This window comes from Sinohyriopsis cumingii, chromosome 19 (assembly GCF_028554795.1).
Source record: "Sinohyriopsis cumingii isolate HCF-2022 chromosome 19, ASM2855479v2, whole genome shotgun sequence".
In the NCBI taxonomy this organism is placed as follows: Eukaryota; Metazoa; Mollusca; class Bivalvia; order Unionida; family Unionidae; genus Sinohyriopsis; species Sinohyriopsis cumingii.
In genome coordinates, this window is record NC_142979.1 from 60,481,295 (window position 1) to 60,507,278 (window position 25,984).

Genomic DNA, 25,984 nt, shown 5'->3' on the forward strand with positions numbered 1-25,984 from the left:
GTACCATTTTCATTTAGTACCAACTATCCAGTACAAGAAGTCTTCTAGTAAGAACCCAATGTCAATAAGATTTTTGATCCAGGAGGAACAGTCTTAAGATTTTTGAGATGGCCACTATGGTGGCTATCCTGGAGATCAGATCAGCACAATTTTTATTTAAGGCCAACTAGATAACATAAATCTTCCACTGAAAACCCTTTGTCCATATGACTTTCCATTCTGCAGGATAATAACAAAACTTTTAAGATGGCTGCTTTGGATGTCGGATCAGCATCAGTTTTTATTTAGAACCAACTAAATGTCAAAGTCTTTCAGTGAAAACCTCCTGTTCATTTGACCATCCATTCAGGCTAAGTAGTAATAACAGTTTCAAGACTGACATCTTGGTTACCATATTAGATGTCAAGGTGGCACCATTTCATTCAAGACCAACATGATTGTGGGATGAATGAATAACATTTCATGGCAATATTCAAAGTATTTCTGGAGGAGTAGTGATACAATTTTCTAGATGGCTGCTGTGGTGGCCAAATTTGGTTGCCTAAATTTTCATTATGGACCAACAAGACCTTAGGTAGAATGTGTGTGTAAAGTTTCACGGCAACCCTCCAAGTAGTTTCATCGGAGTAGTGATAACAAATCTGTGCTAATCGATGGACAGACCTTGAACAACAGACAACAGCCCGTCCATAAGCTCTTCTGATCTATGATCAGTAAAAAAAAACTAAAAATATAAAACAATTAAATACTGTCAAAGAAAAAGAGAAGGAATGGAAAGAATAATTGATGGCCTTTTTTTTTTAAAAAGACCATATAAAATAAATTTGTTCAGCTTAACAGTGTCACATCAAGGACTACTTTTCATTAAGTAAATAAGAATACAGTGAATGGTACATCACCCCATACAGTGAATGGTACATCACCACATGTTTAATAGCCCTTTGTTGGCACTAGTACGGTATGGTCAACTCTTGAGATTATTTACCAATGGGTCTCAATGACTTCAACCTTAGCCAAGAGTATCAGTTATTCTAAAAATCCAATTGTTTCTTGTTCCACAATAACCTTGACCTCTGAATGTTTGACCCTAAAGTCAATATGTCTAGTCCATACCTTAAGCGGAAGCCATCCACAAACTATATCATCAAGAACTGAGGTTTTTATGCAAAAACCATTTTTTTATTAATTCAGTTACAGTACAGCTCACATATATTTTTGGAACTCCATGCACTGTGGTGGGGGACTTCATCCCCTCCACTTCTGCTCCACAACAAAGCTTCAAGATGGAGCAATAAAACACTAACAAATTACCACTGCACCTCAGCAGACACACCAGTGGCATTTCCACCTTGGAGTGGCTGACCGGCATTATTGATTGACATTTGAACAGCTAATCAATGCAGACCACCCATGGAAAGACTGACACATAAGTGACTAACGATCAAGTACCATTTCACCAATCAGTGATCTTTATCTTGATCATATATATGGACAATATAAATTAATTAAAAAATTCTTTTATATTTTGTACATTACACACTGATTTGACAAGAAACCCACCTTGTTGAGCTTCTCTTCAACAGTGTAAATTTATCCTACTGTTTACACATTTTAAGTAATCCCCTGAGAAATGGACAATTAAGTTCTAGATAGCAGCAGCTTCTGTTTAAAACACAAACAACTAAAAATGAAACACCGAATTTACACTTAAATGCAAACATAGTATTTAGTCCTTATGCAGTAATGGTCCTGTTACAAGATTGAATATACATGCACACAACTATCAACTACTTAAATTCCGAATGTACTGTAAGTGACTGGTCATTTAAGTTTATGTGACTAAATTGCTATTTCTGACTGGTATTTTTTTATTATTTCATTCATCACACAAGAAGTATATTTTAAGTAAAGGAAGGAATGGTATCGTGTCCTTTTTTTACAATCTCAGAATAAGACAACAGTTTTCAAGCATTCCCCCACCACTTTAAGAAACTTAACTTGTCCCTTCATAATAAAGTCTTAGTTTCAGCAAATGTTCAGCAGAAATCAAGGTAGTGACCAATGTAAACACTGTTATAAAATGTCATCAGAAAATGATGTCAATTTCAGCTTGAGAAAGGTGCGTTTCTATCACACAAATGACTTGGTGTGTTGCCCTTAATACATGTAGCTTATATTATGGTCAACTCATTAACAACAGAATTCTCACTGAATGACATTTGAATAGTAAATGAATGACGACCACCCATAGAAAGATTTAAACATCATGTGTGATTTACAATCAGATACCATTTAAAGAATCAAGTAATCTTACTTTCTATCAAACAAATTGGGACAAGAAATAAAAAATAAAAAAGTCTTGTTTATTCTGTATATTTAGAGAAGGTTGATTGACTTTCTTTTGCAATAAGTTTTCACTTTTATTTTATTCAAAGAAATCTAACAAACTTTCACAATGAATTGATGATAGGCACACTGTATTGATCCTCTCTTGAACAGTGTCCATTTATCCTACTGTTTAAACATGAAAAGTTAACCTCTAAGGTTTAGACAGTTAAATTCCAGTTGACAACCACTTCTGTTTAAAAAACAAACAACAAACAGAGCAAATTTACAAATCATATAATCATCTGATAAATTGTCCACTCTCTCCATAAACCTCTAAAAAGCATGCTTCCAGGGGTCATACAGAGCAAACCACACCCGTCTGATAAAGAACACGTCCACTCCCTTGTGGTCATCCTCAACAACTCTGCAAGAAAGAATGGTGTGCAGAGCAATTCTCTGCAACCCATTGCAGCAACTGTTTCAGGACACAGAGAATTGGTGGAGATTTTTTTCTTAATCGTCTCCACTTCCACCATGATGTGTGGGGTTCCCAAAATACACATCAGCTGTACTGTACCATGACCTTTAACCCACTAAGCCCCAAATCAACAGGCATCTTTCTTTCTCAGTGTTACATCATCCACAACAATTTGTGAAGGTACGTGGTTGATAACTGAAATTTTTGTCCAAAAAATCATTTTCTTCTTTCTGTCAATTACTCTGAGATCTGACTCTAAATTCAAGAGATCCTTACAAGGAAGTAAGACAGCCACAAAGTTTTATCCAGGCTTGTGATTTACAATGAATATTACTGTATGGAAACCAATCTTCTTCTTTCAGTCACCATGACCTTCTTCCTTACCCAAATTGCATGCAGAACTAATATTGCTGTAAAGAAGCAAGTTTTGCTCCTTTCAATCAGTGACTATGACTTTTGGAATTTTGACCAAAATATTAGGACTTTTTCCTTACTACAAGTGCAAGCCATGCACAAATGTTGGTAATTGTAGATGGTAGTTGTTGCAGACATTTTTCTTTCTTTTCAATTATAGTTACCCATATTATTGAGATTATAACCATAAAATCAATAAAGTTCTTTCTTTGAATCACAGTGATTCTGACTATTGACCTCAAAATCAATAAAGTTCTTTCTTACCCAACATGCAACATAGTTTGGTAACTGTGGATGATGGACAATTCAAGTTATTGTGCAGAAACAAAAATTGGTAACAGACAACTGAATGAACAAATAACATCATAAACATAATACACACTGCTTATTGTGGGTGTATACAAATTAGTCTCAGTTAACATTTCTGAAATCTATTCTAGTGATAACCTTTTAAAAATTCTACATGACAAATATTTCAGGATTCTACAAACAGTTTTTTTAACTCCATTTATAAATCTGAAAACATGGAAGGCATCTAACAAACCATAATGGTGCCCACATTATGTCTAATAGTCAGCTATGAAAGCACTCATTTGATACAGTTCACATGTGAGATTATCTCAATTACTACAACCTTTTGTATGTGGCCTTGAACTAAACTCACATTACAGAAACCATTATTTTCATATGAGACTTACAATCACTGGCATCTCTGACCTCCAGACCCCAAAAATCTATACATTTCTTTGTTACCTTAAGTGCAAGTCATACGCAAAATCTGTTTTAGGAACTTACACAAAACAACAGGAGTCCCTGAAAAGAACAATGTTGTACTGCAGTCCCTGAAAAGGACAATGTTGTACTGTCTGAAGAGAATTTCTAGGAATTAAGACAAGGCCATTTTTTCTTTTTTTAACTGCTGAGTGTTGAAACAGTCTCTGTTATTCCTGAGCAATAATATTTTCAAGTTACTATCTGTTGTACCTATAATGAATGTAAGAGTGGCACTGTTTTCTACTGTTATTTTGTGGAAACCATGTCTTCTCTCAGTTAATATGACCTTGACCTTTGATTTTTCCACCCTGATATCAATAGGTTTCTTCCTTACAAAAAAAAGATGCAAGCCATCTACGAAGTTTGACTACTGTAAATAATGAAAATTTAAGTTACTGTGCAAAAACCATTTTTCTTCTTTCAGCCAGTAATCCTGACCTTTGACCTCAAAATAAATAGGGTTCTTCCTTACCCCAAGTATAACGCATCAACAAAGTTTGGTAAATGTAGATGGTAGATAAGAGTGCAGTAATGAAATTGGTAATACAGATATATATGGATGATGTATTTAGATAGAAATTATTCTCTTGAAACCCAAAATATAAATTTAACAAACTCATTCTTCATCCACACACTTCAAAGATGAGATGTCATTTCTTTGACACATATCAATGAAGTATTAGCTACTGCTACTGAAGTAAAGTCTAACAGCTTTTTGTTGATAGTCATGAAAGAGGTTATGTCATTGATGCATCTATGCACCAAAATTATGACTGCATCAGCTAAACCAATAAAGCCTACAGCCCACACTCAAAGCCTAAATACGATGATCAAAGGCTACATACCAAACTCAAAGGCATTGTCCAAAAGTTAAAGCTTACAGCCAATGCTTAAAGGCTATTGCCCATGTTAAAAAGGCTACAATGTCAGCCCACTATCAAATCCTAAAAACCATGCTCAAAAGCTACAGACTACACCCAAATCCTACAGCCAATCCTCAAAGCCTACAGTCCACTCACATGCTACAGTCCACTATCAAATCCTACAGCTCATGCTCAAAAGCTATAGACCACACTCAAATCCTACAGCCCATGATCAAAACCTACAGATGAAGCTCAATGGCTAAAGCCCACATTCAAAGCCTTGCTCTACACTTTTCTATTTTTTCTAACTACTTTCTTAACTTGTGTAGAACTAGTCAAGTATGAAGGTCCTAGAAGCAATTGTTCATGCTCCAGTAAACTTGTGTAGAACTAGTCAAGTGTGTAGGTCCCAGAACCAATTGTTCTTGCTTCAGTCAACTTGTATAGGACTAGTCAAGTGTGTAGGTCTTAGAACCAATTGTTCTATCTCCATAACTAGACTTCTGAAGTATGAACATAATCTATGATGGACTTTAATATAAACCCAAAACCAATAAAAATTTCTCATTCACTTTCTCCAGAACCCATGTGGCTTCAACCCCTATCCACATGTAACAAATCAAAGAATGATACTGACAATTTGAAAGTCAACTAATTCTTTCAAATTTCTTTTTAGGCCAATCTTCTGAATCTCAGTGCAAACATTACAGTATCCATTTCCACTCCATGTGAACAGCTTTATTAATGTTAATCTTGAATTTAGAACTTAAATACCTCTTGGTTTCATGACAAACTTCAACCAAATGCATGCTGGGATCATGTATGAATTATTTCTGAGAAGGACCACAGAGACAACCTAATTTGTTAAGCAGTCACTTAGCTTAATGACACATCAAACAAACAGCATGAGAGACTATCCCATAACAGTCCGATCTATTACCTGTTGAGCAAAAAGTGAAAATTAGCACTGAGCAGAATTCTGTTCATGTATGCAGAACAAGTTACGATACAGACTTATTGTATAGTGCTTCCACAGTACCTCTCCTCTCTACATGCAACCATATAATGAGATTTTGCACCCTTTCTGTATAGATGTTTAAAGTACCAAGAAATCCTTTATACCTAGCCTCATATCTGTATCATGAGAGTCAGCATCCTGTGAGAAGTCGGGGTTGGTAGATTCTGGGAAAGACAAGTTGGAATCTTCATTCAGGTTTCCCCCAGAACTGTAATTTCCATCACTGTTTGCTGAATCTTGGGACTGCATGGTGCTCTCATCGGCATAGACAGATGACCCTACAATAGGATAAACCGACAATTTTAGACTTTTTAATACAAAATAATGTCTGATATTGTGGTAAAGAGGCTGCCCCAAAAAAGCTCAAGAATTCTGTGAAATGCTTTGTCTCATATACTCTGCTGCAACATCGTCCAAAAACCTGAAAAGACAGGCAAGAAAATAAAAGTACTGATAAGGCTTGAAAGTTTAAAGTGATAATAATTAATACAAGGTCAGACTGAAGAATATAATTCAAGAGATTAGATTGAAGAATATAATTCAAGAGATTAATGGTTCTTTATACCATCATAAATATACTACTCTAAATGATCTCCATAACAATTTCCTAAGTTTTCTTTTCTTTATATGTCATAAAAGAATTAATATGAAAAATGGAAACCCTGTTTGAGGAATAATTATGGCAGTTTCCTTTAAAGCATTTTCTACTATTGTTTCAAGTATTTTCATCAGCAGACCAATATCAAAACTTCTATATGGTCTAATTATTTACCTGACTTTAAGTTGCCTGCCTTGACAAATAAATGAAACCTGAATTGCCAGTTGATGTGCATTTTGTTACTAATTATAATAAGACCATTAAGTTGTGTTACTGTTATTAGTAGTACAAAGGATAATTTATAAAACAAAATGATCACTTAGTGATAAACATTGTGTGTTTTAAATCCCTTGAAGTCAAATATGTCATTTACTAGATAACAGCCTTGTAACTGTCAATTTTAGAAGGTTAATGGTGCTGTTAATCTCAGACCCATCATGGTAAAATAAATACTTAGGATGGTACAAAACAATTTAATGTTTTAAACAAAAGATTTGTGTCTGAATTTCAACACATTTAGAAAGTTCTAAACAGAAGAATTCATTTTATTTACACATCAAAAGCACGCATAGCACATTTCAGATATCTGGCTTGGTTTTGCTTAACCATGCGGACAAGGTTTTGTCAAAATAAAAAGTCTAAGTAAGGGAAGTTAAAAAATTTGTAAACATTGTAAAACTGTAATGATGGCTTGAAAGTTTGATCAGGTCATCTTCTTATTACCATGATAATGTGTATAAAACTTCACGGTTCTCAGTTTGTTTTGCTGTGCTAAAATGAACTAATGTATACATGTATATGCATGGACTTGTGAATGTTTGAACAGCCAGCAGCAAAACAATATGGCCCCTTCTACTGTTACAGTAGGGGCAGAACAACAGCCTCATATTAAAAAATCCTGCAAAAGAGTGAACACAAGGCTCAAGTGGACCTGATATCGCTCATCTGACTTATATAACCTAACAGTAGACCATTTCACCATGTAGGCTTTTGTACGGTAGAATTATTGTAAGAACACAGCCTGTGTAAACTATCTCATAAACTTTATACCATGCTGAACGGACTTATTTTACTAATGTTGATAAAAAAATTATTTCTAAAAATACCATAATTAATATGCACATAATATCTTGATGATATAAACACAGCATTATAGAAACTGGAGATCTTGAAAGGTAGAAAATCAGATGCAAGATGTCTTTCATTAATATGTGCAGATCTCAATATACAACCTGTCTACAAAATAATAGAAGCTTATTTACCAACGTGGAGCAAAATCTGACTGCAATTCGGTCTTCAGAGTGGCATAGGGAACTTCTGGAGCAGTGATAAGATTGTCAAGATTGCCACAATGGAGGTCAGATTGGCACCATTTCATGCAAGACCTACTCGACATCATAAAAAGTCTTCTGGTGAAAATTCCCCCATTAGCATGACTTTATGTTCAGGAGTTTTCAAAATGACTGCCATTGTAGCTATATCAAATGTCAGGTCAGGATAGGACCACCTAGAATAAACACTGAATGTCAGGTCAGAATAGGACCAGCTGGCATAAACACTGAATGTCAGATCAGGATAGGACCAGCTAGAATAAACACTGAATGTCAGATCAGGACAGGACCAGCTAGCACACACACTGAATGTCAGATCAGGACAGGACCAGCTAGCATACACACTGAATGTCAGATCAGGATAGGACCAGCTAGCATAAACACTAAAAGTCAGATCAGAATATGACCAGCTAGCATACACACTGAATATCAGATCAGGATAGGACCAGCTAGCATAAACACTGAATGTCAGATCAGATCCATTTTCATTTATTTTCAATTATAACCAACTAGAGATTGTAAGAAAATTTTTATAGTGAAAACCTGATATCGATACGAACATCCATTCAGAAGTAGTATGAACAGCAAGATTTTCAACATGGTCAGCAAGGCAGCAATACTGCATGTACATTATCACTTAGAATTGACTAGATTTTGCGATGAAAGTCAGTGCAAAGTTCTCTAAGTAGTTTAAGAGGAACTGTCATGAAAAAATTGTGCTACTTGACAGATTAACAACTAAAGGATGGTCAACAGGCCATCCCACAAATTGTTCTGTTCTGTGACCACGATAGCTATAAAAAAAAAATGTGTAGAATGCAAAGAGACAAGGAATTTTCAAACTTCAAATGCATGTTCATTTAATTTGTTACTGATTTGTAAACAATTAAAGGCAGTACAGACTAAGCTATTTACACATTTAAACAATACACCATTATCCTGTACCAGTGAAACATACCCGTTGCCTAATCCCAGCCCTGCTTTCATAAAATGTCTCAATTTGAGTACATACTGGCTTAATTGTCTACAATTTCCCAATCTCCATAAAATTTTCTGACCTGGAAATTATTAGCATTTGTTTTGAAAACTATCCAGGTCACAGTATTTTTTATTTCCCAAAATCTGACCCGAGTACACACTCATGGCTGAATTGATTTGTGAATGCTGGGCCTGATCAGGTGGGCATTTCCAAGTGTGCACTGCTCTTAAAATTTAAAAGGTCAGTTTAGTCATCAAAGTCTTCATTTTTTTTATTAAAACTGGTTTTACATGTAATAATGTAGTATTAAATATAGCCATAAATGTTTTACATGTAATAATGTAGTATTAAATAAAGCCATAAATGTTTTACATGTAATACTGTAGTATTAAATATAGCCATAAATGTTAGACATGTAATACAGTAGTATTAAATATAGCCATAAATGTCTGACATGTAATACTGTAGTATTAAATATAGCCATAAATGTTTTACATGTAATAATGTAGTATTAAATAAAGCCATAAATGTTTTACATGTAATAATGTAGTATTAAATACAGCCATAAATGTTTTACATGTAACACTGTAGTATTAAATACAGCCATAAATGTTTTACATGTAATAATGTAGTATTAAAATACGGCCATAAATGTCTGACATGTAATAATGTAGTATTGAATATAGCCATAAATGTTTTACATGTAATAATGTAGTATTAAATATAGCCATAAATGTTAGACATGTAATAATGTAGTATTAAAATACAGCCATAAATGTTTGACATGTAATAATGTAGTATTAAAATACGGCCATAAATGTCTGACATGTAATAATGTAGTATTGAATATAGCCATAAATGTTTGACATGTAATAATGTAGTATTAAATATAGCCATAAATGTTTTACATGTAATAATGTAGTATTAAATACAGCCATAAATGTCTGACATGTAATAATGTAGTATTAAATATAGCCATAAATGTTTTACATGTAATACTGTAGTATTAAATACAGCCATAAATGTTTTACATGTAACACTGTAGTATTAAATACAGCCATAAATGTTTTACATGTAATAATGTAGTATTAAATATAGTCATAAATATTTTACATGTAATAATGTAGTATTAAATATAGCCATAAATGTTTTACATGTAATAATGTAGTATTAAATATAGTCATAAATGTTTTACATGTAATAATGTAGTATTAAATATAGCCATAAATGTTTTACATGTAATAATGTAGTATTATATATAGCCATAATGTTTTACATGTAATAATGTAGTATTAAATATAGCCATAGATGTTTGACATGTAATACTGTATTATTAAATATAGCTATAAATGTTTTACATGTAATACAGTAGTATTAAATATAGCCATAAATGTTTTACATGTAATACAGTAGTATTAAATATAGCCATAAATGTTTTACATGTAATACAGTAGTATTAAATATAGCCATAAATGTTTTACATGTAATACAGTAGTATTAAATATAGCCATAAATGTTTTACATGTAATACAGTAGTATTAAATATAGCCATAAATGTTTCATTAAGATTTGTATATACTACAGTTTTCATGGCAATTCTAAAAAAAACAAACTATATAACAATGAAGACAACCTGAATCTGCAGAACTCAGTTACCAAACCAAGTAAAATATGTAAAGCATTCACTTATTTTCATATAATGTCATACTGCTGTATGACGACTGGAAATAACAAAGTTTGCACAGTGCCATTTTTGCTATCCTAGAAACACAATTCAAAGTGTTTCCACACAGAGCTGTGTGATGTGTCCATGACTGCCAGGACTGTGTTGGGTTGCCAACTCTGAGGGACAACATTTAGTATACCTGTACATATTATGGTCGATAACAAATATCATGTTGTTCATCTCAAAGTTTTGTGTAACTCGTGAGGTATACAAATTATTTCCATTTTAAATATTTCCCAAAAATTATTCTTATTAAATATCAATTTCCATTTTAAATATTTAAACGTTCATTCCTACAGTATCACTAACATGTGTTTATTTCACTGAAAATCAAACTTGTCCAAAGTCTTGATGATATATATATGAATTCCAAGTTTGATCAAAAGCAGATCCGAATTATGAACTCTGGAGTGGTAAAATACAAGTGAAACTGATGCAAGAACATCTACTAATATCTGAGATTATCGAACTCATCCATGATCTTATACAAGCTTATACTCCAAATCAAATGCAAGTTCTCTTCAGTAATTTGTCAAAGATCATGATCATATAAGCACATATTCCCAGTTTGATCGAATTCAGATTAGTAACACTGCTTCCAGTACAAAAAGAAGCTCTAATAAAAGATCACCAAATTAACAATTGTGAATCCTGCACATTATCAAACCCTGTCAAAGGCCTTCATGATATGTGCCCATATTCAAAGTCTGATCAACTGGATTAGAAATAAAACTTCCTGTGAGGTAACAAGCCCAGCCAATCAGAAGCATGATCACCTCATTATTAATATGCTTGATGATCACTCACGAGAAACATGCTAAAATGAAATTGGGAAGAATTTATTTTTTTATATAACCCATATTTCTAAAAAATGTCTAAGACCTTCTCATCTGGAGCATCCTCATGAAATGCATCCCATGGTAAAATCGGATCAGGTAGATGGCTTCCAGAAAGGCATCCAAATAAAAGCCAGATCAACCTATTAATGTGAATCTGAATCTAGTTCATTATCGAACTCATCTAAGATCTTAATGATATGAACCCATTTACCAAGCTTATAAAATACCGAATTAATATTATACAGAGTGGTAACAAGCACAGCTGATCAGATGCCATAATCACCTCATTACTATGCATGAATCCAACTAATTATTGAACTCAACCAATATCTTGATGATATATGCCCAAATATCAAGTTTGATGAAAACCAAATCAGAAACCTGGCAGATCACAAGCTCACTTAGCCATATACAAGGACAGGCAAGGTGAAGATCAATCCAACAGCCATGTACAAGGACAGGCAAGTTGAAGATCAATCCAACAGTACAAGCTTACTTGTATGGAAAACTACATCTTTTGATTTTTGTTTCTGTTTTATTAGGAGATTTAACTTATTTCAAACATGAACTTTGCATCAGCAGCTAGAGTATTGACTGCACCTTTCGCAATTTGAAACCCTAGCTGGATATGACCAAATAAAAGAACCATATTTATAAATACTAGATATAAAGTATTCAACACTTTCTAATTTTCCAGATCTCATTGCAACGATAATCTGATTTATTTCCTCTGGAAGTGATAGACTTTTGTAGTGTTAATCCCATATCCAATTATATATTGATGAATTGAAGTGATAGATTTTTGTAATGTTAATTCCATACCCCATTTAAATCTTGATGACTTTAAGTGATAGACTTTTGTAATGTTAATTCCACACCAATTTAAATCTTGATGACTTGAAGTGATAGATTTTTGTAATGTTTATTCTATGCCCATTTAAATCTTGATGACATAAACATTCCTCATGCTATTTTGGAGCAAATTAATCAGTTTGTGATTGCAGGAGCAATCTGTTCAGCCAGCATAGTATATGTTTAATTACCTGTTTGGCACACTGGGTCCTTCCTGATGAGTTCCCCCTTTCTCACAAATAGACTTGCCCAACATTCATTTGGATGAAACTGGTCATGATCACCAAAGTGTACATATAATAAACATTACAATAGTAGCCACTTTCAAAATTTATTAAATTATAAAGAATATATTCATTTTCATCTAATATTTATGAATACTGTATTGTATTTTTATTTAAGAGAGGTCTAGATTAGGTTCCAAGCTAAATTTAGAAGGTCACCAAGAAAACATCAGGTGACTAGCGTATAATTCTACTTTTAAGTTAACCATGTTTAATGAAGCAATTAAACAAAGAAACAATCAAAGCAAAAAAAAAAAAAACCAAAGAAACAATCATAAAGTAATTAAACAAAGAAAGCATCATAAAGCAATTAAACAAAGAAAGCATCATAAAGCAGTTAAACAAAGAAAGAATAAAAGCAATTAAATAAAGAAACAATCATAAAGCAATTAAAGAAACAATCATAAAGTAATTAAACTGAGAAACAATCAAAGCAATTAAACAAAGAAACAACCATAAAGCAATAGGGTTAAGATCACTCGCTTTAGAACATGGTCACAGCCTAATATGACTGAGTGCAGAAAGATAATGTCAACAACTTTATTTGATTCCAGCAAAATGTCCACAGAGCATGAAAGACAAGAACTGATTTGCTTTCAACAGCTATAGTCCATTGCCATGTTATTCAGAAATATATGTTATCATGTTTTCTTTAAATACACAGCACATCCATTGTGGGTTCAACATTTTCCACTCATGAACTGTGGTTGTGAGGTATGCATGGAGAGGAGTCATATAAAGATCCAGACCCAAAAAATAAGGAAAAAGCTACTAAAGAACCAAACCCACACAATAAGGAAAAAGCCACTAACGATCCAGGCCCACAGAATAAAGAAAAAGCCACTAATGATCCAGACCCACACATTAAGGAAAAAGCCACTAATTATCTAGACTCACACAATAAGGAAAAGCCACTGATGATCCAGACCCACATAAGGAAAAAGCCACTAATTACCCAAACCCACATAAGGAAAAGCCACTAATGATCCAGGGGCCCCCGAGTGGCCGAGTGGTCTAAAGCGCTCACCGTTCCGGATCACTGCCATCTCACCTCTGTCTGCGTGGGTTCAAGTCCAAGGCTCAGCTAGCGTGGGTACGTGGGAAAGCTTGCCAGTAGCTTCTCGTGGGTCGGTGGTTCTTCCCTGGGTTTTTCAGGGTTCTTCCTCCACCAGTTATACTGGCCACCATTTATAGCCTATCTTGTGCTGAAAAATGGCGTTAAACCCTAGAACAACAACTAATGATCCAGACCCACATAATAAGGAAAAAGCGACTAATGGTCCAGGCCCACACAGTATGTGAAAAGCCACTAATGATCCAGTCCCACATAATAAGGAAAAAGCGACTAATGGTCCAGGCCCACACAATATGTGAAAAGCCACTGATGATCCAGACCCACACAATAAGGAAAAAACGACTAATGGTCCAGGCCCACACAATATGTGAAAAGCCACTAATGATCCAGACCCACACAATAAGGAAAAAGCGACTAATGGTCCAGGCCCACACAATATGTGAAAAGCCACTAATGATCCAGACCCACACAATAAGGAAAAAGCGACTAATGGTCCAGGCCCACACAATAAGGAAAAAGCCATTAATGATCCAGACCCACACAATAAGGAAAAAGCGACTAATGGTCCAGGCCCACACAATATGTGAAAAGCCACTAATGATCCAGACCCACACAATAAGGAAAAAGCGACTAATGGTCCAGGCCCACACAAAATGTGAAAAGCCACTAATGATTTAGACCCACACAATAAGGAAAAAGCAACTAATGGTCCAGGCCCACACAATAAGGAAAAGCCACTAATGATCCAGGCCCACACAATATGTGAAAAGCCACCAATGGTCCAAGCCCACACAATAAGGAAAAAGCGACCAATGGTCCAGCCCCACACAATATGTGAAAAGCCACTAATGGTCCAGACCCACACAATATGTGAAAAGCCACCAATGGTCCAGGCCCACACAACAAGGAAAAAGCGACTAATGGTCCAGACCCACACAATATGTGAAAAGCCACTAATGTTTAAACAGTATGAGTAACTAAATAACCTTGTGTAATACCTTAAGGTCCTCAATGAACAAAATATATAATCCAGATGCAACCCTTATGATCCAGTGACGGTTTTAGTGCCATCTTTTCCATAGCAGTAAAGAAGCACCAACTGTATTTAAGTCCTCATTATTTTCAAGAAATATCAACCTGTGACTGATTTTCTGTATAAATTATTTAAACAAATAAAATTAGTTTCAACTTTCCCAACTTGTGACTGAGACTTTATCTGCAGTAATTTTAAATTTTGCAGGTGGCATGCAGTTAGCATGTATGACCGGAAGTTATTTTACTGCATTTGTCTTTAGACATAGTGCCCCCTCCCTCATCTCTGGATCAAGTGCCTAAATGATTAACAAAAATGTCAGCAAATTAATGTGTGGTCATTGTAAAATTTCACTTTCACAAGATGGTTTTAATTTTCAAATAGAGGCAGCTATTTCTGTGGGAAAACCAAAGTGTCAAAAAAGTTTTGTTTTCAGTTAATGATAGAAGCAGTGAAATTTGACACTGAAATTTAACAAGAGTCCATTGAATGATAAAACTGATAAGATCCATTTATTATAATTAGTGATAAGATTTTTAATTTGTTCATTGTAATATCAATATTTGAGATCATATTGGCACCATTTTTATTCAGAACCAATTAGATTAATAGTTGGTCTTCTGGTGAATGTTAGGTGCTGTTAATTCCTGTAAGTATAAACTTAATAGATTGGTACTGTATATGTTATATATTGTATTGTCATCCACACCTCTCTTACTCCCCTGTATTAAATTTATTTTCTCTGACTTTACATGACATTTCATTGCCACTGTATCCATTGCCTAATAATGTGAGGTTTCCAATAGGGCATTTGAACTGCAAAATTCAACAAAACTTGCATGCAAGTTGGTGTTTGATTATAATTGTGAATTTTCCAGACATTCAAGCAAAGTTTTCAATTCACGTCCAATCTGGTGATGATTTTAGCTGTCAAAATTTTAACTTTTCTAAAGCCAGTCTGGTGTTCTACTTCATTTCCCGTGATTCCATTATACCACAGTACAGTCAAACATTATCTTCAAGATAAGTATCATTTAATATTTTTGAATTTTCATTCATGGACAAGAGGAAATGTTTGACCCACTATTAATGTACTGTACATTCAGAAATGTATGCTAAGATGCTATTTTGCTCTCATTGTTTTTCTCACCTGGCACTTTGTGATTATCTGTCTTATTTTTCTAAAGAGTAACTATCTGTCAATTATGTTATTTACTGTCAAACAACTGTATATTTTGGATGTGCTAAAATACTGCACACAAAGATCCCACATCTAGCAGAGAATTTCATCAGATTCTGAATGATTCTTCAGATTCAATCCCTCACCATGTCCAATGCATCACTGAAGCATGTGTATTAACCACTGCAAGAAATCAGTCCATCTTTGACACCATGTCCAATGCAACACTAGGTATAGGTATTAAACATTATACAATGCTTAATGTATTATTGGAGCATTTGTATTAAACACTGAAAGATTTCAGTCCATGTCTGATAAAGCTACAACTAAGTCAAAGTAATTCATGAAAATCATTTTTAAAAAATCAAAATCTGTAAGCTGCGAATCTTGATAGACTACACCAATTTTTCATTTGCATTGAATTTGTTCACCTTTTCTGTATAATATCGTGGAGTATAAAAACAATGAAAAAGCAACGGTGCTCACTGGACAACCAGAAAGAATAAAATGTCACTGTCCAGAAAATAAATTGTTCTCCAATATAAAAAAATCTTTAAGGTAATTCTAATTAAAAAGTGATACTCAATTATTCTTGCATATTATATGAATATGAAGGTCCAAGTTCATATTTCATTTTAGATTTTATGTACATGGCCCACTGAATTAGTTTTGCATCAACTTTCGAACACTTTGTTTTAAAACCCTTAACATCAAAAGCTGTTTTGATACTGAGCACTTTTATTGCAGTTATAATTTTCAATCCTGGTATGATTAACCATAATGCAAACTATCCTTTCACAAACATGAAAGAACATTACAAAAGGTACTTCTACGCCTAAAATGAGTAGACATGAATAAAAACGTAACTGGAAATTTGAAAATGAAAATATTTTGACAATGAACAATTGGAAAATGATGCCTAACATACACAGGGCAATACCACAAGCTTACAAAGCCTATATGTTCAGTACAACGAAATAAAAAAAGGCTAATATCACTTATCCCATTATAAGCCAATACATGAGGATTCAATGATCCCCACTTCAACAAAATGTTTTGAAATTTTTCATGTAAGAAAGTTTCCCTCATAATAGGCTATTCCCCAATTTTAAAAATTACAAATTACCTACACCCCAGCTTATAATAGGCCAGTCCCCAATTTAAAAAAATTACAAATTACCTACACCCCAGCTTATAACAGGCATTCCCAATTTAAAAAATTACAAATTACCTGCACCCCAGCTTATAATAGCATAAATGATCTGAAATAAGTTCTACAATAACAAAAAGATAAAAAGCAGCCAAGCAAACCTATGTTACTAATGCTACCATTAATGGCATGGCGGGGATGAAGCATGCTGGATGGATGCCGCTCCTGTTGCTGTGAGAGTTCGCCCTGTGATGTAATGGAGCTGGCTGGGGCAGGGAAGGAGGGGGAGGAGGAGCAGGAGGAGAGCATTGCGGAATCCTGACTGTTACCAGCATCACTGATCTCCACTTCATCAGGTGACGCCTTACTATCAGCTAGTGACATAATATATAATAAGATCAAGTTTATATGTGACTGTTTGATACATGGCACCAACCTATGGGGGGGGGAGGGGAAGAAAAAGTGGTGGGGATGAGATAGAGAGACCTAAGAGATGACATTAAAAAGAACAAAAAGTAAAATACAATAAAATCTTGCCCGTATACTTTAGCTCCCAATTTCTTTCCATATGCTGTTCCATTGAGCAAAAAATATTATAGCTCAAAATGGAAATTCCATACCTCACATACCTTTCCCTGAAATAAAATAGCTGGTGCCTTGCAAAAGAAACCAGAAAGTAATAAATAGTTTGCCCCTTTACTACTATCCAGCAGCTATAGTAAAAACTGTAATGATCATGCAGAAAATAAATTCAGACACAGCGACAGAGTGCTGGCCCCTGAGACTGGGAATACAAGACAAGGAACATTAGAAGTACCAGGAAAAATAGAGCTTAATTTTGTTTGGGGAGATTTATTTCCAAGTCATTTTTCTTAAAATTTAATTAAGAAGTTATTATCAGTCCACCACAAGAAGTCAGATTTTAATGGGTTTGGTCAGAGGCTTTGAATAACCTAGGAGTGATATCTACTGTAAACTCTGACCACTATTAGAGGCACAGTTTACATATCAGCAATTAGCCACGACAGCTTAGACTATGCATGAAATGCATTCTGTACACTTACGAAATTGCTACACTCATTCACATCTACACACTTAGCTTGTTGAGAGCAACTTGTGACCCTTTTTTTTTGTATCCAAGTGATAGTAATAGATATGAATGCAAAAATCTGGTGTAATGATCATGGCATGAATAGGTGTTACAAAAGGTAACACAGATCAGTGGAATGTGAAATGTGGGTAACACTGATCTACTTTTGTGATTGGGGTGTCATACTCATTAAGATACAGTAACAGAGTTTTTTATTAATTATTATTCCATCTGTAACTGTATGTGCATACAGGATGCTAACAAACTGGCCATGAGCTAAATGTAAAACTTAATATAAGCCAGCAAAATGTAGGTCACATTGACCTTCTTTTATTTTCATTGTGTCATATTTATATATTAATAGGGATGCAATCAATCATCCAGTTTGATGATTCTAGAACAAACAAAGTTTGAAGAAATAAATTACAAAATTTCTAAAAAGTCAGTGAACATGGAGTATGGGGCACAGTGACCTACTTTGCTGACAAGGTGCAGGAGTCATCAAGATGCATCCCCTCACCATGTTTAATGATTTCAGATATAACAGTACATACATGGTACAAATAAACAAGAATGTACAAATAATGTGTAGTTGTTTTGAGGTCAAATTAGTTGTAATTACATAATACTCAACTGCTGCTATCGCATTGCTATGTCATTTTCCTGGCACTAGTTCTCATTTGATGGCAATTATTTCCTCTAGGTCTAGAATAAAAGAGTCCTCTGACACAACTAACACTTGCTGTGAAAAAAGAATGTCCAGGAATTCTAGACAAGACCATTTCTTCTTCTTTTCTACTACTGAATGCTGCAACAACCTCTGATATTCTTGAGCAACTAGATTTTCAAATTAGTCACTTTGTCAGCCATAATGGATACAAGACTGAAACTATTTAGGACAAATTAGACACCGTTAAGACTTTTGGTGACAACCCCATGTTGATATGGTCATCAGTTCATGAGAAATTACTGACAATATTTTTAATATGTTGTTTTGTGGCAGCCATATTTGAGGTCAGATCAGTGCCATTTTCATGCAGGATCAACTAAATATCATAACTAGTGTTCTGGTGAAAACCCCTTGTCGATATGACTTTCCAATCAGAAGTTGTGATAACAAGATTTTCAAGATGGCTGCCATGGTAGCCCTACTGGTCATCAGATTGAAACCATTTTTGATTTAGTACCAACTAGTAGTCATCATAAGATATCTTCTGGTGAAAACTTCACATTAACATAAGAAATCTTTTATGTGAGCCCCATTCTGATACAACCATCCATTCAAGTAGAGTAGCAATAAAAAGCATTCCAAGATGGCCACTTCGGGGCAGCACCATTGTCAACAAAACATCATTAAGAAGTCTTCTGGTGAAAGGCCCATGATGATGACTTCCTGTCGAGGGGAAGTAGTTATAATAATTTTCAGGATGTCAGGTCAATCTCATTCAAAGAGGACCAACTAGACACTGTGTCTTTTAGTGAAACGCACATACTGATGAGACCATCAGGACCAGCAATAACAAGATTTTCAAGATGGTTTCTGTGATAGTCATATTGGATGTCAGATTGGAACCATTTTTGTTTAGGACCGATAAGACATCATAACCCTGTAATGATTATCCATGCTGATATGACCATCCATTCAAAAGAAGCAGTGACAACAATATTTACAAGATGGCTGCTGGTGTCCACACTGAATGTCTCAGCAGCACTAATATCATTTAGAACCAACAAGACCTTGAGAAGAATGTGTGTGTGTGTAAAGCCTCACTGCAATCCTCCAAGTAGTTTCAGGAGTAGGAAAAATAAACTTATGCTAATGGATAGATGGACAGTAGTCAACAGCCAACAGGCCATCACGTAAGCTGTGCTGGTTAATGACAGGTAGAGCCAAAAATGATAAGATCCCAGTCTGATATCTTAGTCATTCAGAATGTCATCATCCTTTGACCTTGAACAAGACTGGAAAGACCTGAGATGGGAAAGAGGAGAGAATTGGGCAACAATGTCAGGCAAGTATTACATAGCTAAAATTAGTTTTAAACCCAAAAGAGCAACATTTTAATAGCAGTTTACTAAGTGTAGCTATTGATGCATTGCTGAATTTGCCAGCCCGGTGAAAGGATGATGGCCTAAGCACTAATGCAGACCGGAGGATGTCTGACAACTTGTTTGGCTGATACATCTGGGCCCAATACATAAATGCCTTTGCTTTGTTGTACATCATAGCTGAAATATTCTGAAGGTGGAGTGAGACCACCAGAATAAAGATTTCATGACAATATCTAAAGACAAATGATTAAGGCCAGCCCAAGATGCAGAAATAGCCATGACCTTGAATTTAATGACAGAAAGATCCCTCTTAGTGAGGGACGGACAAGCACTTTAAACAGTCCAAACAATCCGCCACAAGATGGTTGCTGGCAAAATATTAGAGTTATTTAAAGGCAGGAGAAAAGACAGTTTTTATACTTTTTTTCTTCTTTTGATTCAGACAGACTGAAATGCAAAGCTTGATGATCTCCAGTACTTTTATAAATGAGGCTGGAGATTTCGACAGGACGTTACAAGATAGCCCATTCTTGGGGGGGGGGGGGGGGGGCAGAAACCAAGGTTAACAAATAGAGACTTAATCACAGTTACTATCAAACCTTAAACAACCACTTTACAAGGCATGAACTTTGCTCATTCTCCTCATCAATTCTTATTTTCACAAGCAGCTTGTCAGAGAAAAATGGTGGATGCCTGGAAGTGCATCTAATTTATGCTCATTGACTGTTAATTGATCAGCATGACTGACAAGTGGCAATAGGTCAACTGAAAACATTTAAAGTTTTCTTCAATTCCTGAGTCCATACTGAAATTGTACAAAAATCTCTTTGATTAACTTTTGAAAAATTGCTGATAGGTAAATTACATTTTGGTCTGTCTGCTATGGAATGAATAGCAATACAGTGGTGTTTCATCTATTTAATTCTTGCTGCTACACCACTTTTAGACTTTGTCATGACTGATGTTTCTTCACTCCCATATGCACTCACCTTCTCCACCATGTCTTGAAGACATGTGTATAACAGATCATTAACTTCATTCACTTTAAGGTTAACAACAATCAATGTTTCTGCATCAAAATATCAGTGACAACTTTGCGACAAACAAGAAGCTTTTTATCTTCAGTGATTTCTCTGTACTTTATCATTATTGTGACAAATTCACATCTTTGTTGTGTTTTGTCCATGTCAGCCTGTATAACCTCAGCACAAACTTGCGCAAATTCTTTTAAAGAACTTCATGACTCACAGGTGGTGTTGTTACCAACCTCAAGAGATGAATGTGTGTGTGATTAGGATTTTTAAAGTAGCTTTAACAATTTTTCAGTCATATCGCTATGATGTCTGCAGTGTGGCAGTTTATAGTGATGTCCAGCACTGGGGCATCATGCCGCAGACATGTAGCATGATGTCCCACCCAGTCACATTATCCTGACACCAGGCCAACCAGTCCTAACACTAACCTCTTAATGCTGAGCACCAAGCGAGGCAGCTGTTAGTACCATTTTTGTAGGTCTTTGGTATGACTTGGCCATGGATCGAACCCACAACTTCCCGCTTCCGAGACAGACGCTCTAACCACTAGGCCACCGGAGCGGTCAAGAGATGAATGTGGATCACACACATTTGCAACAGACAATGGTACTTTGAAATGGGAATATTTTCAAAGGCACTAAAATATGCAGCAATCACTGCATGCATGAGTGTATTTAAATGTCACTTGACACATTACCCAGTGCCTGCTGACCAAATGCTCATTACCAGACCTTCAATGACTGTCACCTGACACATTACCCAGTGCCTGGTGACCCACTACTCATTGCCAGACCTTCAAGGACTGTCACTTGACATATTACCCAGTGACCAGTACCTATTGCATGGTGACCAACACCTGATGACTGTTGCTTAACACACAACCTACTGACCAGTACACAGTAACTAGGCTGTCAGATGATGCAGACATTTATGGAGTCTCTGTTCAGGGAACTCACCTCCAATGAAGTAATCCCAGTAAAAACAGGTCTATTTAAGTGAAGAGAAAACCAGACTTCCCTTGCAACAAGTTGGGGGTCACTGATTTCCCGCCTGCTGAGGATCACTCCCTCACAGGAGCAGACAGCTTCTTTCCATGTGTCAGTGAGCCCACCCTTGCAGAAGCAGGTAATTTCTACAAGCTGGAAAAAGTGAAAGACTCCTCTTGTTCTAATAGAGACAAACAGCAGAATCATATCCCATCTTCCTTAACCTACAGGCATGATGACTTTCTGCTAAGTCCCAAACATCAATAAGTCAGAGAGTTCAAAACAGACAACAATCCCTGCATGCTCACACAGTACATGCCAAGCAGCTGGGAAATGGCTGGCTGCTTAAAAAACCTGTTTTTTATGATAGAACTTAAACATAACTTGAGGTGTATTATTGAATACTTCAAAGGAAATACAAGGATTAAACAAGAATTATCAGATGGGAAATGCTAACATAACACCAATTAGTTAGAGATAGATGAGGACAAAAAAGCACCTCTTAGTGGGATATTAAAACTCCTCAAATAATAATGAAATGAGACACAAATACAGAAACATTGTACAGTTCAAATATAATGAAATGGGACATAAATACATAAACATTATACAGGACTAGGGAGAAAACATCAAACAAAAGACAAAAAAGGATGTGGCTGACAATGAAAATGCCAAATAACTTCTTAGATGATGAAAAAAATGTTGGGTACCCAAGAGTCCAAGGAAAACAAGGATGATATTCTGAATGACACAAGATGGCTATGGTAACAGACTGGGATCATGCTTTAGAGGAGGAAATAATCCCCTTGGACTGGCAAATGGTGCCAGGAAAACATACAGAAAAACAATAATAGTAGATATTGTATTACTGCCATGTAAACACAAAGTTAGCCCCCCCTTAGCACTTTAGTAAGTGCTGATGCCAAAGCCAGGGATAGTACAACAGTTCTCCTGTCCTTTGCAGAGGCAAGCTAAAAATGCTGGGATACATAAATAAAGCATTTTTTGAAATTAAGAATCATCAAGCATAACCAACCTTATGAATTAACTGAAAATAAGTTGACTAAAAGTATTCCTGTTGAATTTTATTGTAGATTGCACATGCATAATTAAATCTTCAAACAGCTTATTTCTAGAACTCTTCAAACATTTTATATTTGACCACAAAGGACTGGACCTGAGACCAACTTGCTGCAAAGCCAGTGGCTCAAACACTTTGCCACTTTGTTTAAGGTTAGGATAAATAAGCACCCGGTACATTGATTAAATGAGTTATATTGAAAAAGTAAAGAAAGTACAGCATACATTGGATAAATGAGCCTACTCAAAGATAAGCTTGTTGCCTACCTACATTTCTATCGAACCTACCTAAATTGCTATCTTCTCCATTGGACTGGTTACTGTTTTCTCTGTCTGTCTTGGACTTGTCTGTATGCCTGTGACCTTTCTTACTGCGCCCCTGTCATTAAATAGCAATGCATCCAGGAAATTAATATACAGTATTTTCATGATATTTTTTACACATCTGGTCTGATACTAAAGAAAAATTCCATGGAGTCAATTAAAAGTGTCACCTCATGCAAGAATATAATCTTTACAGTTAATCATTCATTTATTTTTACAAGCAAAAAATGCACAAGGTGTACAGCACCTGCAGCTGCAAGGAGAATACAAATGTATTTCATATACATATATAAATCGAAGGTTGACAATGTAAATAAGCATAGGCAACATAATGATCTAGTGTCAGCCTAATACTGGAAGCTCTGACTGTTTGTCTTTGGTACAAATCCACACCAAGGTATGATTTTAGTAAAGCCTTACTGAATAAGAGGCCAAAGTGAGTCTAATAAAATTCACCTATGTACTTGAAATACCCGGTACATCAGCTTGCAAATGCTAAAACACTGACATATGGAAATCGTAGAGAAGGAAAATAGCTTTTAGCACATAGGTGCACAAGCACACACCCAGACACACAAGCTTCTTGGATTTTATCTAAAGGGAGGAGCTCTCTCCTTGCCACAAACAATAACGGGGAATAGAGAAAAAGGACCAGGAGGAAACAGCCATAGTTTAATATTTGCCTAACATTTCAAAATCTGTCTCCATTTCTTCCTGCTCCACTCTGTTCAGAGCTTTACTGAAATCAAAATCTTATAAAGATATCACCTCTAGTTGTATAAAGCATTAACCTGTTCAATGTTTGTCAGCATTGTCTGTGTACTGTTCTGTGCTAAGATCCCCTTTTCAGTGAAGAGTGCTGCCTGAAGAGACATGCACATAGTCAGCTTAAATTAGATGGGGAACTGTTCTTTGTAGTTGTTATGTACAATTTTCCACAGCTCATAATTATTGTATTTTGATCACATTTTGATTCAATTACAACATAATTGGTGTAACTGAGTAATTAATTACAATTACACTGTATCTGTAATTGTAACTCAGCATCACCAATAATATGTAATGTAACTGTATTGTATTTGTAATTGAAAGTCTAGAATTGTGTAATTGCTCAATTACATGTCAATTACATAGCCTTCCATTAAAGTTGGAGGGTTTGTTACCAATTAGGTGTTTGCTTTGGGGGTCCTCCCCCAATCACATACCATTTTGTTGTTGTTGTTAAATTAGCTAGATTTAAAGTAAATGGGGCAAGGTGAATTACCTGGCTGCTAACTGATAAGGAAAGCCCTGAATTACAAAAGCAAAGATAAAGTGTTCTGTAATTCAAAACAAATTTTAAAAAATGAGAAAATACACACAATTGTCTTAACTGCCAGGTGTTAGTCTAATAACATAGAAATTAATATACAATAAGCCATAAGGCTAAGTTTTAGATAAAAAATCTGTTTTTATACATGATTACATATATGCTGAAAGTTTTTTTATTTTTAGAAACATCAATAATAACATTGGCCAAAAGATAAATGTGGTGAAATACTAAATCAGATGAAACTTGTTCAATTACAACAGCAAAGATACATGTCCCTTTAATTCCAAATAAATTATAAATTGGGAAAATATACATATTTGTCTTAACCTGTGATGTTATTAGGCTAAAAATATAGGCAAGAGAATAAGCAATAAGGCTAAGGCTTTATATAGATAAGAAAACTGTGTAAGTAATTTTATGTATGTGGACTGCATAGTCTTTTGGGGAATTGTGCATATAGGGCTTATGGGCTTATGGGACCAGACTGTCATTATGTTGTAACAAAATTATGACTAGTCATTGCAGATTTCATAGAAAATCCCTGTAGCATACACAGTCTGATTTTGGTACCAGTGTGTTGTGAACTTGTGATAAGGCTTTTTAAGCTCTGGCTGTACAGTGGTACATGCAGTAAGTTTATGCAAGGCTAGTCTAGGAAACACGCCATGACCATTGACCAGTCATAGTCTGATAGTGATAGACATTCTGGTGCCTATATGAATTAAAATATATGCAAATGAATTAGATTGTAAGACAGTATTTTGTTTGACAAAATATATCGTCCAATAAAAATGCAGTATTTCGTTTGACAGAATATCTCATCCAATAGAAATGCAGCAATGGCAGTATAGTAGCAAGCTATCTGAGTATAAAAATAAATAAAAACATTGTTTGTAGCCATTGCATATCATTTTACTTGGTGATTAGCTAGAGTCACAAGATTAGATAATAATACTAGTGTCATTGATCCAAATTGCCTCCAACTATTTTCAAGCATTTTCATGAACCCTGTGAGATGACTGTACAAAAACAGTTCAAGCTGAGATGCAAGCACTGTGACACGCTTGTTTCTGGGTCCTATACTGCATAACTGAATTTTAATACACATGTGAAAGTATGTATCTATTTAATCATAAATGTCTTTTCTGCAGTGAAAGAATTTAAATTTATACAAGATCATTGCA

The 25,984-nt window shown here is 35.1% G+C and overlaps 1 protein-coding gene across 5 annotated transcripts in view; it reads right to left on the reverse strand.

Annotated features, from left to right (window-relative positions):
• LOC149775800 (B-cell CLL/lymphoma 7 protein family member A-like) overlaps positions 1 to 25,984 on the reverse strand; it is a 52,275-nt gene that overhangs the window by 15,807 nt on the left and 10,484 nt on the right. For 4 of the 5 annotated variants that reach the window (XR_016416595.1, XM_089944175.1, XM_089944174.1 and 1 more), the window contains exons 4-6: positions 23,453 to 23,543; positions 17,084 to 17,296; positions 5,980 to 6,153 (exon numbers count right to left, since the gene is read on the reverse strand). Coding sequence is in view for 4 of the 5 variants with exons in the window: in XM_089944175.1 (XP_089800301.1) it covers positions 5,980 to 6,153; positions 17,084 to 17,296; positions 23,453 to 23,543 (478 nt within the window). In the remaining variant the exon portion in view is untranslated. The remainder of the gene's footprint in view (positions 1 to 5,979; positions 6,154 to 17,083; positions 17,297 to 23,452; positions 23,544 to 25,984) is intronic. The other variant, XM_089944178.1, reaches the window with a different exon arrangement.